The 13932-nt window shown below is 46.0% G+C and overlaps 1 protein-coding gene across 3 annotated transcripts in view; it reads right to left on the reverse strand.

Moving 5' to 3' along the window:
* The window catches only part of CHRNE (cholinergic receptor nicotinic epsilon subunit), a 47074-nt gene that overhangs the window by 19393 nt on the left and 13749 nt on the right, over positions 1–13932 (reverse strand). For 2 of the 3 annotated variants that reach the window (XM_030187963.1, XM_030187962.1), the window contains exons 5-8: positions 13447–13602; positions 7067–7170; positions 6722–6922; positions 391–505 (exon numbers count right to left, since the gene is read on the reverse strand). In XM_030187963.1, the coding sequence (XP_030043823.1) occupies positions 391–505; positions 6722–6922; positions 7067–7170; positions 13447–13602 (576 nt within the window). The remainder of the gene's footprint in view (positions 1–390; positions 506–6721; positions 6923–7066; positions 7171–13446; positions 13603–13932) is intronic. The other variant, XM_030187964.1, reaches the window with a different exon arrangement.

Here is a 13932-nt window from a genome sequence, read left to right on the forward strand (position 1 = left end):
GTTTAGTAAGGATATGAGTGTGTTTTTGCACAAGTTTGTGTATAGCATTTTGCAGTGGAGAGATTGTGGGATAATGTAATTATATTTAAAAATATCAATTTTTCCATTAAGTATGTATGTGGTTATACTGATGCAGGGCAGCTGTTGGGCAGAGTACTTAGAAATCCATCATCAAGTGAATTGTTAGGCATTATTTTCTAGGATCCCAAGAGACACTACTCATACTTATATAGACAGTGCGTGCCCACCCATATTAGCTCTGGGCCCACCCAAAATCTCAGGTCTGGCTACGCCACTGATATACACACGCACACACACACACACAACTGTGCCATAATATCACAGGAAGCGCATAGACACATGATTGTGTCAAAATATCACAGCACTTACTTGCCAATGAGTGGCACACTAAGGGAGGTTTCAGGTACTTTCTGCGCAATGAGGAAGAGAAAGATAGTCTGTCCCAGGAGCACAGAGATGGAGAGGGTGCATTTCTGACCCCCCGCTGCAGGGAAGAGAGAAAAAGAACAGAAGTGATAGGGATGAGCTGGAATGCAGAAATACGCAAAGACCAACAACAATATGCCTCCAAATAATTATATACTACATCATGACTACCCACTGACAGGGTCATCAGAATGGATAGGAAAGAGAGGCGTCCAAAGTGCCAAGGGAAAGGAGTGCCAGTGTGCCTTCAAGCTGGCAGTGCAGCTTCCCTGCTGTAATGGTGGACAGCCACATCATCAGAGAGAAACCCTCCTGGACCGCCATATCATGCACCATGAATACTCACTGACCAAAGCACTAAAACCTTCATTGGCTATAACAAAGGTGACAATTTTTTTTTGTTACATTTGTACCCTGCGCTTTCCCACTCATGGCAGGCTCAATGCGGCTTACATGGGGCAATGGAGGGTTAAGTGACTTGCCCAGACTCACAAGGAACTGCCTGTGCCTGAAGTGGGAATCGAACTCAAGTTCCTCAGTTCCCCAGGACCAAAGTCCACCACCCTAACCACTAGGCCACTCCTCCACTGTTGCTACTATTTGAGATTCTACATGGAATGTTGCTATTCCACTAGAAGTCGGCCCTTGCAGATCACCAATGTGGCCGCGCAGGCTTCTGCTTCTGTGAGTCTGACGTCCTGCACGCAGACTCACAGAAACAGAAGCCTGCGCAGCCTTCTACATGGAATGTTGCTAGTGGAATAGCAACATTCCACGTAGAATCTCCAATAGTGGCAACATTCCATGTAGAATCTCCAATAGTAGCAACATTCCATGCAGAATCTCCAATAGTGGCAACATTCCATGTAGAATCTCCAATAGTAGCAACATTCCATGCAGAATCTCCAATAGTGGCAACATTCCATGTAGAATCTCCAATAGTATCTATTTTATTTTTGTTACATTTGTACCCCGCGCTTTCCCACTCATGGCAGGCTCAATGAGGCTTACATGGGGCAATGGAGGGTTAAGTGACTTGCCCAGACTCACAAGGAGCTGCCTGTGCCTGAAGTGGGAATTGAACTCGGTTCCTCAGTTCCCCAGGACCAAAGTCCACCACCCTAACCACTAAGGCCACTCCTCCACTCCATTCCTTGAGTGCCACAAACAGGGTAGTTGATAGGATAGCCAAAAGATGCATATTTACTTGATTCTTGGTTCAAATGTTTGCAAATATATCTCTCTGTCCCCCTCTTTTCTCAGTCTCTCCCTCCCTCCCTCTCCGTGTCTCTCTCACTGTGGAAATCTTGAAAACCAGCCCTGTTTGTGGTATTCAAGGACCTATGGACTATACCTTCAAATATTTATTGATCACTCCCAAAAATACTCGCAGATCCTTATTTTTAGATCCCTCAATAATTAAGCAATTATATTTATCACCTACCTTTCCTTAGTGGCTCAATGCATACAATGCAACCCAAAATTAAAAAGACAACATGGTAAAGTCATAGTATAAAATCTAACATCTCCAGATGTGAGATATATCAAAAATTGAAGAAGACATATTTAACCATAAAAATTACAACTAATAAAAACAATACCTCACATTATACACAACTAAAACACACACAATAAAATCAATTTAAAAAAAACAAGTTGAAAAGTACAGTGTGACACAATGCCATGTTTTTCCTTCCTCCATTTACAGACTCAGGCATGTCTGTATGGGAGACCCAGTGGGAAGATAATAAGAAATAGAATTGGGGTAGATTGGCAGAGATTGTGTGGGTGGGTGGATTATGGGGAATGGTGATGTATATGAGGTGTTTTTGTGTTGGGGATGTGCATTCAGTTTCAGACAAATGAGAACACCTGAACTGATTATTGTGTCCAAAAAAGTGTTGGTATGAGCAACCACTGGATCACCATTAACCTGGTAGAACAATTAACAGAAAAAAAAAAACCTTTCGAAAATCTTTCAGGCACTGCTCATATCCATTGTATGAAAAGGTTGAAAACACTTAGGAGCACTTTCACCACACTGTGGTAAAAAAGTGGCCTTATCCCGTGCTTATGCCATTTTTCCACATGGGTAAAATGGTTGAGGGGACCTTTTACAAAGGTGCGCTAACATTTTTAGCGCACGCTAAAAATAAGCACTAGCTAAACTTTAGAGAAGCCCATATATTTCTATGGGTGTCTAGCATTTAGTGCATGCTAATCATTAGTGGGCACTAAAACTGCTTGCGAGCCTTCTATCTGTCCAAAATTCTGCCGCACGTCTTATCTACCGCATGAACCGATACTCTCATATCACCCCTCTCCTCAAGTCACTTCACTGGCTCCCGATCCGCTACCGTATACAGTTCAAGCTTCTCCTTTTAACCTTCAAATGCACTTAATCTGCAGCCCCCCATTACCTCTCTACCCTCCTCTCCCCGTATGTTCCCACCCGTAACCTCCGCTCTCAGGACAAATCACTACTATCTGTACCCTTCTCCACCACCGCTAACTCCAGACTCCGCCCATTCTGCCTCGCATCACCATATGCCTGGAACAGCCTTCCGGAGCCCATACGTCATGCGCCCTCCCTGCCCATCTTCAAGTCCTTACTCAAAGCCCATCTCTTCTCCCTTGCTTTTGGCGCATAACCACCTTCCCCACTCTTGATACCTACACTGACTACATAGTTTGTAACCTTTAGATTGTAAGTTCTTTTGAGCAGGGACGGTCCTTCCCCGTGTTAGACTTGTACAGCGCTGCGTAACCCTGGCAGCGCTATAGAAATGCTAAGTAGTAGTAGTAGTTTGTAAAAGACACCCCCTATTTTTTGAATTAATGGCCATGTGTTAAATTTCCCATGAGCCCCTATACTACCACCTATTTTGTAGGCGTTAAGGGCTCACATACTAATTGGTTAGTGTGTGGTGCAGGGGCGTAGCCAGACTTCGGCGGGAAGGGGGTACATTTTAGCCCCCCCCCCCCCGGCACCGCCGACCCCCCCCGCCATTGCTGAACCCCCTCCCGCCACCAACTTTGACCCCCCCCTGCCGACCCTCTCGACCCCCCCTCACGCCACCAACCCACCGTTGCCTACCTTTGCTGGTGGGGGACCCCAACCCCCGCCAGCCGAGCCGAAGTCCTCTTCTTCCCAATCCCGCACAAGGCTTCGTTCTAGTCTGATGTCCTGACGTCAGACTCACAGAAACAGAACGAAGCCTTGCAAGATGGCTTCATTCTGTTTCTGTGAGTCTGAGGGTCCTGCATGTACAACGTGCAGGACGTCAGACTAGAACGAAGCCTTGCGCGGGATTGGGAAGAAGAGGACCTCGGCTCGGCTGGCGGGGGTTGGGGTCCCCCGCCAGCAAAGGTAGGCGACAGCGGGTTGGCGGTGGCGGGTTGGCGGCGGGAGGGGGGATCGAGAGGGTCGTCGGCAGGGGGGTTCAGGGGCAAATCTATGGTGGCCCAGGCCCCCGTAGCCCCATACTGGCTATGCCACTGTTGTGGTGATGTAGATGCGCTAACCGATTAGCACAGTACATGCCTACTCTTCGCCCCCTGACCTACCCCAACTTGCCCTAGCACTGAAAAATAAAGTCACTAAAAATCTATTTTTTAGCACTTGGGAAGCACACACAGATGCCAAAATTAGCATGGGAAACCTGAGCGCACCCCGTAAGGAACCGTTAATGCACAATGAGGGGCATAATCGAACGCGAATGCCCATCTCCATGGGCGTCTATGTCCGAAAACGGGTACGTGAAGAGGTAGGACACCGTATTTTCGAAAAAAATGGACATCCATCTTTTTGTTCGATAATACGGTTTGTGCCGGCCAAATGCATCGGATTTGTGCGGATTTGAGCTGGCCAGTATCGTTTTTCAGCAATAATGGAAACCGAAGGCGCCCAGCTCAAAAATGACCAAATCCAAGGCATTGGGTCGTGGGAGGGGCCAGGATTCGTAGTGCACTGGTCCCCCTCACATGCCAGGACACCAACTGGGCACCCTAGGGGGCACTTGTAAAATGTAAAAAAACAAAGTAAAATACCATAGCTCCCTTCCTTTGGGTGCTGAGCCCCTCAAATCCCCCCCAAAACCCACAACTCTACACCATTACCATAGCCCTAAGGGGTGAAGGGGGGCACCTACATGTGGGTACAGTGGGTTTTGGGGGTGGTCTGGAGGGCTCCCATTTACCACCACAAGTGTAACAGGTAGGGAGGGGTGGGCCTGGGCCCACCTGGGTGTGAAGTCCACTGCACCCACTAACAACTGCTCCAGGGACCTGCATACTGCTGTCATGGAGCTGGGTGTGACATCTGAGGCTACCATACAGGCTGGAAAAAAAGGTTTTTCAAGTTCTTTTTTTTTTGGTGGGAGGGGGTTAGTGACCACTGGGGGAGTCCGGGGAGGTCATCCCCGATTCCCTCTGGTGGTCATCTGGGCAGTTGGGGCACTTTTTGGGGACTTGTTCATGAAAAAAAGGGTCCAAAAATCGCGGCTCTTTTTTCGATTATCGGCCGAAGGCGGCCATCTCTCCTCGGCCGATAACCACGCCCCAGTCCCGCCTTTACCATGCCTCCGACACGCCCCCGTCAACTTTGGTCATTCCTGTGACGGAGTGCAGTTGAAGATGCCCAAAATCGGCTTTCGATTGTACCGATTTGGTCGCCCACGGGAGAAAGACTCCCATCTCCCGATTTGGGTCGAAATATGGGCGTCTTTCTCTTTCGAAAATAAGCTGGAATGTGACACACTAGATGCTGCAACTACAGTCTTACAAATGCAAGCCCAAAACAGATATGAAATATCCAACATCATATTTCAAAGGGTAAAGCGGGTTTACCATTGTATCAGAGTGCCTTCTGCTCAGGGACCATCTGCCCTTTTGGAAATCACTAAAAACCCATCTGTTCAGGCAAGCCTACCCAAACGATCCAGATTAGTTCCCACAAACCCATCTATTCATCACATATCCAGGAGACAATGACAACAACCTAGACTACATCTCCTGCCTCAATTTCCCCTGCTTATCCCCTGATCTATCCCCTTTCGCCTCATCGACCCCTCCCCCAATGCTCACCTACCCTTACTCACACCTCTCCTACTCATAGGCAGCCCCGTATAAGAGGCTTGGGGAGGCTAAGCCTCCCCAGCCAAATCGTGGACTTCCTTGGCTGCTGATATGCCATTCGTGTTTCATTTTTAAATAAGATGGACCTGATCAGTATAGAATTTTAAAAGCTAGTATTAAAATCTTGAAATGTAGATGAAACTCAGTAGGTAACCAGTGTAATTATTTTAGGATCTAAGTGATATGTTCACAGTATTTGGCACAGTCAAGAGATAAAGAGTCGTTGGTTTGATGTACTGCCTTTCTGTGGTACAACCAAAGCAGTCTCTATCCCTAGCATAAAAATCTTGAAATGTAGATGAACGTTAAAAGGTAACCAGTATAATTCTTTTAGGATCCAGGTGATGTGATCACAGTATAGGGTTAAAGAGTCATCAATTTGATGTACTGCCTATCTGTGGTACAGCCAAGGCTGTTTGCATTTATTAAATAAAGGTACTTTCTCTGTCCCTAATGGGCTCACAATCTGAGTTTTTGTACTAGTGGCAAACAGGAGTTTAGTGACTTGTCCAGAGTTACAAGGAGCTGCAGTGGGAACTGAATCCAGTTCCCCAGGTTCTCAGCCCACTGCAAAAACCATTAGACTACTCCTCTCCCCTGAAGGTTCCAGATGCTGTTCCATGGAAGACCAGCATACCTATCGCTTTTTACCTCCACACACCTTTGGATATTGCTGCTGATAAACATGAACTATACCCCCAAATACTCACAGCTCCTTGTCCTCAAATAGCAACAAACACCTACATAACCATGAATCACCATTTTCAAACAGGGTCATAGGGAGATATCTTGGAATCCAGGGTAAACAAAATATTTGCCCCTCCCCCCCCCTTAAATGTTAATTATTCTGGACTCTCCACTTCTTCCATTATAGCCGGAGCCTAGAAATCTGTTCCAGTTATTCTCCCTCAGATATTTGTGCTCCCAAATGCTCAATACCCACCCACTTCACCTCCTTCTCGCTGGAAGCTGCCATGTGGTCAAGCTGCTTTTATACATCCTACTTTAGCCATAGAGCTGACTTGTATATGTAGTTTTCTAAAGAATCGAATCTCAGGAACCTTTTGGTAAGCTCATACAATTGAGGAAGCAACATGGAAAAACACCAACTGGCTGCAAGGATGAATGCAGTATTTACCTTGCGCCGGCAGGAAGAAGACTAGCACCAGCAGGGATGACATCAGGACGCAGGGCGCAATGATGTTAATGATATAGAAGAGAGGTTTTCTCTGAATCACGAGGTTGAAGAGGATTTCCTGATACTCCAGGTCCCCTGGAGAGAACTTCTTATTGATGACCTTCTTGGCTGGCCGGTGCTTGATTGCCCACTCTCCATTTTCTGAGAGGAGGAAGAAGCCAAACAAAAAAAGACAGAGTTCTTCTATGATGACACCACCACTCTAAGGAGGAATCTTCCATTTACGGGGACTCAGAATCAGCTCTAAGTACAACTGACTCTAAGGAGGAACTGATCAACACCAACCTGTGAAGGCTGGAGGGTCAATGTCCACCCACTCGACTGTTTCATTGGTGCTAAAGTTCAGTGCAAGTTGCAGGTCAATTTCATTGGCACTGTATGTCTGAGACCTGGAAAGGAAAAGAAGGGAAGGTACTTTTCTAAAGAAATCATCAAACGCAAGACAGCAAGATTTCAAAGCTCACCTGCTGTGTACTGGGGAGTATCTCTCAGTTTATGTGTAGCTGGTCCCCACTTCCCCCTGTGAACCCCATTTTTGTTAGTGGTAGATTTGTGGGTATAAAGAACCATTTTGATTGTCTTAGGGTCCTGAGGGGGTGGGGGGAAGATTCTGTCTCTAGGGCCCTAATATGGACAAAGCAACTAGAAGGTCTTTATGCCACTGCACACCTTCCTTCCTTCCTTCCTTCCTTCTTCCTTCCTTTCTTCCTTCCTTCCTTTCTTCCTTCCTTCCTTCCTTCCTTTCTTCCTTCCTTCCTTCCTTCTTCTTCTTCTTTCTTTCTTCCTTCCTTCCTTCCTTCCTTCCTTTCTTCCTTCCTTCCTTCCTTCCTTCCTTTCTTCCTTCCTTCTTTCTTCCTTCCTTTCTTCCTTTCTTCCTTCCTTTCTTCCTTCCTTCCTTCCTTCCTTTCTTCCTTCCTTCCTTCTTCCTTCCTTCCTTCCTTCCTTCTTCCTTCCTTCTTCCTTCCTTCCTTCCTTCTTCCTTCCTTTCTTCCTTCCTTCCTTCTTCCTTCCTTCCTTCCTTTCTTCCTTCCTTCCTTCTTCCTTCCTTTCTTCCTTCCTTCCTTCCTTTCTTCCTTCCTTCCTTCTTCCTTCCTTCCTTTCTTCCTTCCTTCCTTCCTTCCTTCGGCCCACAGAACTCCACAGCATACTTAGTAGTGTAACTGAATCTTCTGGATGAAACATAAATTTCAATAAACTGTTAGCAATTTGATTTTTCAAAGGTAGTAATAAATAGCCTTTACACTCTTCTCTCTAGCTAGTGAGATAACTTAATTATTTCTCTTCTCCTCTGGAATCAATACTTACTCCAGGTATACTTCTTCCCCTACTCATAATTATTTATGTCCCTCTGGTCCTGGATATCATCTGTACCCAGCAGATTCTTCACATCCATAAACAGCCTCAGACAATGTTTGGCATGTGCCTCCCACATGAACTCACTTCTTCTGTTGCTGTACTTCTAAGCACTGGGTCTCAGAGAATTCCTCCTTTCTTACATAGTAACATAGTAAGTGACGGCAGAAAAAGACCTGTACGGTCCATCCAGTCTGCCCAACAAAATAAACATATGTGCTACTTTATATGTATACCTGACCTTGATTTGTATATGCCATTTTCAGGGTACAGACCGTAGAAGTCTGCCCAGCACCCAGGGGTGTAGCCAGACAGCAGATTTTGGGTGGGCCTAGGCAAGATGTGGGTGGGCACCAAATGTACTCTCCCCTACCCCCACATCAAAAAAATATCTCAGCTGGTGGGAAAATGCTTCTCTCCAGTCTCCACCTTGGTAGTCTGCAGCAGGCGTGCGCTCAAAACTGAGCATGCGAAGGTGCCAGTATTGTGGAGAGCAGCATTTTCATTACCATGTGCTACTGTTGGATGGGCCTGAGCCCAAAGCGGGTGGGCCCCGGCCCACCCAGGCCCACCTGTGGCTACGCCTGTGCCAGCACCAGCCCCGCCTCCTAACCACCAGTGCTGCTACCCAATCTCTGCTAAGCATCTGAGGATCCATTGCTTCTGAACAGGATTCCTTTATGTTTATCCCATGCTTTTTTGAATTCCATCACCGTTTTCATCAGCACCTCCTCCCGCGGGAGGGCATTCCAAGTATCCACCACTCTCTCCGTGAAAAAATACTTCTTGACATTTTCTTCAACCTTATTTCATGTCCTCTAGTTCTACCGCCTTCCTGTCTCCGGAAAAGTTTCATTTGCAGATTAATACCTTTCAAATATTTGAAAGTCTGTATCATATCACCCCTGTTTTTCCTTTCCTCCAGGGTATACATGTTCAGGTCAGCAAGTCTCTCCTCATACGTCTTGTAACGCAAATCCCATACCATTTTTGTAGCTTTTCTTTGCACTGCTTCAATTCTTTTTTCATCCTTAGCAAGATACGGCCGCCAAAACTGAATACAATGCTCCAGGTGGGGCCTCACCAACGACTTGTACAGGGGCATCAACACCTCCTTTCTTCTGCTGGCCACACCTCTCTCTATACAGCCTAGCAACCTTCTGGCTACAGCCACCGCCTTGTCACACTGTTTCGTTGCCTTCAGATCCTCAGATACTATCACCCCAAGATCCCTCTCCCTGCCTGTACATATCAGATTCTCACCGTCTAACACATACGTCTCCCGTGGATTTCCTGTGGATTTCTACTCCCTAAGTGCATCACTTTGCATTTCTTCATATTGAATTTTAATTTCCAAACATTAGACCATTCTTCTAGCTTCTGCAGATCCTTTTTCATGTTTTCCACTCCCTCCGGGATGTGCACACTCTGTTACAAATCTTGGTGGTATCCGCAAAAAAGCAAACTTTACCTTCTAACCCTTCGGCAATGTCACTCACAAATATATTGAACAGAATCAGCCCCAGCACTGATCCCTGAGGCACTCCACTACTCACCTTTCCCTCATCCGAGTGAATTCCATTAACCACCACCCTCTGGCGTCTGTCCGTCATCCAGTTCCTAATCCAGTTCACCACGTCGAGTCCTATCTTCAGTCTGTCATGTTTATTCAAGAGCCTCCTGTGGGGAACCGTGTCGAAAGCTTTGCTGAAGTCTAAGTAGATTACATCTATTAGATTGTAAGCTCTTTGAGCAGGGACTGTCTTTCTTCTATGTTTGTGCAGCGCTGCGTACGCCTTGTAGCGCTATAGAAATGCTAAATAGTAGTAGTAGTAGTAGTAGTAGCACGTCCTTGATTCAATTCTTCGGTCACCCAGTCAAAGAACTCAATAAGATTCGTTTGGCACGATTTCCCTTTGGTAAAACTATGTTGGCTCGGATCTTGCAACTTATTGGCTTCCATGAAATTCACTATCCTTTCCTTCAGCATCGCTTCCATTACTTTTCCAATAACCAAAGTGAGGCTTACCAGCCTGTAGTTTCCAGCTTCTTCCCTATCGCCACTTTTGTGAAGAGGGACCACATCCACTCTTCTCCAATCCCACGGAACCTCTCCTGTCTCCAAGGATTTATTAAACAAATCTTTAAGAGGACCCGCCAGAACCTTTCTGAGCTCCCTCAATATCCTGGGGTGGATCCCATCCGGTCCCATGGCTTTGTCCACCTTTAGATTTTCAAGCTGTTCATATACACTCTCTTTTGTTAACGGTGCTATATCCACTCCAATCTCATATGTACTTTTGCAAGAGGTAAGTGGTCCTTCTACAGGATTTTCTTCAGTAAAAACAGAACAAAAGTATTCATTTAGCAAATTTGCTTTTTCATCATTATCCACATAGCGGTTCTCAGCATCTTTCAGTCTCACAATTCCATATTTTGTCTTCCTCCTGTCACTAATATACAATTTTTGTCACCCCTCTTTACATTTCTAGCCATTTGTTCTTCCACTTGCACTTCCGCCAGACGTATCTCTCTCTTGGCTTCTTTCAGTTTCATCCGGTATTCCTCTTCGTATTCCTCTTTTTGAGTTTTTCTGTATTTCATGAACACCAACTCTTTAGCCTTTATTTTCTCAGCCACTTGCTTGGAGAACCATATAGGTTTCGTTTTTCTCTTTCTTTTATTTACTCTCCTTACATAAAGGTTTGTGGCCATATTTATAGCTTCTTTCAGCCTGGACCACTGCCCTTCCACTTCTCGTATGTTCTCCCAGCTCATCAGCTCCTTCCTCAGGTATTCCCCCATTTTACTAAAGTCAGCATACTTGAAATCCAGGTCTTTGAGTTTTGAGTGGCCGCCCTCCACTTCAGCTGTTATATCAAACCAAACTGTTTGATGGTCACTGCTGCCCAGGTGGGCACCCACTCGGACATTTGACACACTATCCCCATTTGTGAGCACCAGATCCAGCATCGCTCCCTCCCTCATGGGTTCCGTCACCATTAGTCTGAGCAGAGCACTTTGAAAAGCATCCACGATATCTCTACTTCTTTCCGATTCCGCAGATGGAACTTTCCAATCTACATCTGGCAGATTGAAATCACCCAGTAACAGCCGACGGAACCTTCCAATCTACATCCGGCAGATTGAAATCTCCCAGCAACAGCACCTCCCTCTTCTTTCCCAACTTTTGGATATCTTTAATCAGATCTTTATCTAGTTCCTCCGATTGTGTCGGAGGTCTGTACACAACAGCCATGTGGACAGAGGTTTTATCATCTCTTTTTAAGGTGATCCATATCGCTTGTTCCTTTCCCCAGGCTCCTGTCATTTCAGTTGCTCCGATATCACTTCTCACATACAGAGCTACTCCTCCACCTTTATGACCATCTCTACCCTTCCTAAATAGATTCTTCAGATCCTAGTTTGATTAGCTCTCATGGATCCCCCTTGTTCCACAGGTTCCAGGGCCCTTCCTATTAAGTGCCATTCCACTGTCTATGGATGGCAGGAACCACCCTCTAGAATCTCTGTTCGCCATTTTGGGTGAGGCTAGAGCTGTACTCCTTTCCTTTCCACTCTCTTTCATTTGTTTGAGGTGGAGATCAGCACCTGGGCTCCCTCTGATGCAAGACCCTTATAATCCCTGTTGTCAGCACAGCAGAAAGGAACAGTGAAGAGAAAGTCATTGACAAAGACTTCGTTCCCTCCAAAGTAAGGACTTTTCTGATCTTTGGTACCCCCTAGCTCCTCCCCTGCTTTTCCTTTATAGGAAGCCCAGCTAAAAATGACTAGGAGCTTAAGTCATTAGGCTACTTTTAGTGCATGCCTACCCCTGAAAGGGCATATAAAGAAAAATCTACCTATACTTGCTAGGGACTTAAGTAACAAGCAGGTCACATATGTCTCTCCTACAGTGGATTTTTCCCATGCAAAATTAAAGTTTTAAGCTCTCCTCTCTGCTCACACTGCCCAGGATACACTATGTTTGGAACTGGGAATATAGTTAGCAACTATTAGTGTGGCCTGTGATATTTAAGCTGATCAGATGGATCATCAGGGATGGACAGAGCTAGTCCTGGGTTAAACCTCTGTTGCATGCTGGGAAGACAAATCCCAACACGGACTGGGGTAAAATCAGAACTGGTTCAGCCTGTCCTTGATGACCTGAACCAGCTGTTTAAACTGCCCTAACAACTCCTTCCCCAGTAATGTTCTGGCCACTCCTACCCTCTGCTCTCACTTATTCTTCCCCCTCCTTTTTTTTGTTACATTTGTACCCCGCTCTTTCCCACTCATGGCAGGCTCAATGCGGCTTACATGGGGCAATGGAGGGTTAAGTGACTTGCCCAGAGTCACAAGGAGCTGCCTGTGCCTGAAGTGGGAATTGAACTCAGTTCCTCAGTTCCCCAGGACCAAAGTTCACCACCCTAACCACTAGGCCACTCCTCCACTGTTGCTACTATTTGAGATTCTACATGGAATGTTGCTATTCCACTAGAAGTCGGCCCTTGCATATCACCAATGTGGCCGCGCAGGCTTCTGCTTCTGTGAGTCTGACGTCCTGCACGTCAGACTCACAGAAACAGAAGCCTGCGCAGCCTTCTACATGGAATGTTGCTAGTGGAATAGCAACATTCCATGTAGAATCTCCAATAGTAGCAACATTCCATGTAGAATCTCCAATGGTATCTATTTTACTGTCATAGTAATGCTTGAATGTTTTCACTCATATACACTGTCAGCTAGCACATTTGCTTATTTCCAATCTGAGGAAGAAGGGCAACCTTCGAAAGCTAATCAAGAAATGTATTAAGTTATGTCCAATAAAAAAGGTATCATCTTATTTTCTTTTCCATGTTTTATTTTGTTTGATTTCTATTGATTCTACATGGAATGTTGCTATTCCACTAGCAACATTCCATGTAGAAGTCGGCCCTTGCAGATCACCAATGTGGCCGCGCAGGCTTCTGCTTCTGTGAGTCTGACGTCCTGCACGTACGTGCAGGACGTCAGACTCACAGAAACAGAAGCCTGCGCAGCCTTCTACATGGAATGTTGCTAGTGGAATAGCAACATTCCATGTAGAATCTCCAATAGTATCTATTTTATTTTTGTTACATTTGTACCCCGCGCTTTCCCACTCATGGCAGGCTCAATGCGGCTTACATGGGGCAATGGAGGGTTAAGTGACTTGCCCAGAGTCACAAGGAGCTGCCTGTGCCTGAAGTGGGAATCAAACTCAGTTCCCCAGGACCAATGTCCACCACCCTAACCACTAGGCTACTCTTCCACTCCTTCATGTCTCATACCTGAAGACTAGAGAACAGTTCTGCCAATCGAAAGGGAAATAGGTGACCTCGATGCTGCAGGTGCTGCGGAAGATAGCTGGAGGTAGCCAGTACATGTCCCCAGTATGATTCACCAACACATTGGCATAATAAGCCACATCAAACTTCCCATCTATGCTGCAGGGAGGAGAGAAAAAATGAGTCAGAAGAAAGACAAGGAGACAGGTAGGAGAAAAGGAAGAGGTGGGAGATGGGAGGATGGAAGAAAGTAAGGAGTAAGGCAGAATGGAGGAAGAGGAATGAGAGAACAGATAAACTTGTATTTGACAGTACCAGAAGTCCTGCTACAGACTTTCTTTTCCTGCTGTTTCCTGTGTCCCCATCACGCTGATGCCATCACTCATTGCATAACCTCAAGAAAGATATAAAAACCTCCGGCCTCTGCCAAAACTCAGGAGACAGGAACTTTGTAACCCACCAGATCAGAGGTAGGCAACTCTGGTCCTC

This window comes from Microcaecilia unicolor, chromosome 14, assembly GCF_901765095.1.
Source record: "Microcaecilia unicolor chromosome 14, aMicUni1.1, whole genome shotgun sequence".
Lineage (NCBI taxonomy): Eukaryota > Metazoa > Chordata > Amphibia > Gymnophiona > Siphonopidae > Microcaecilia > Microcaecilia unicolor.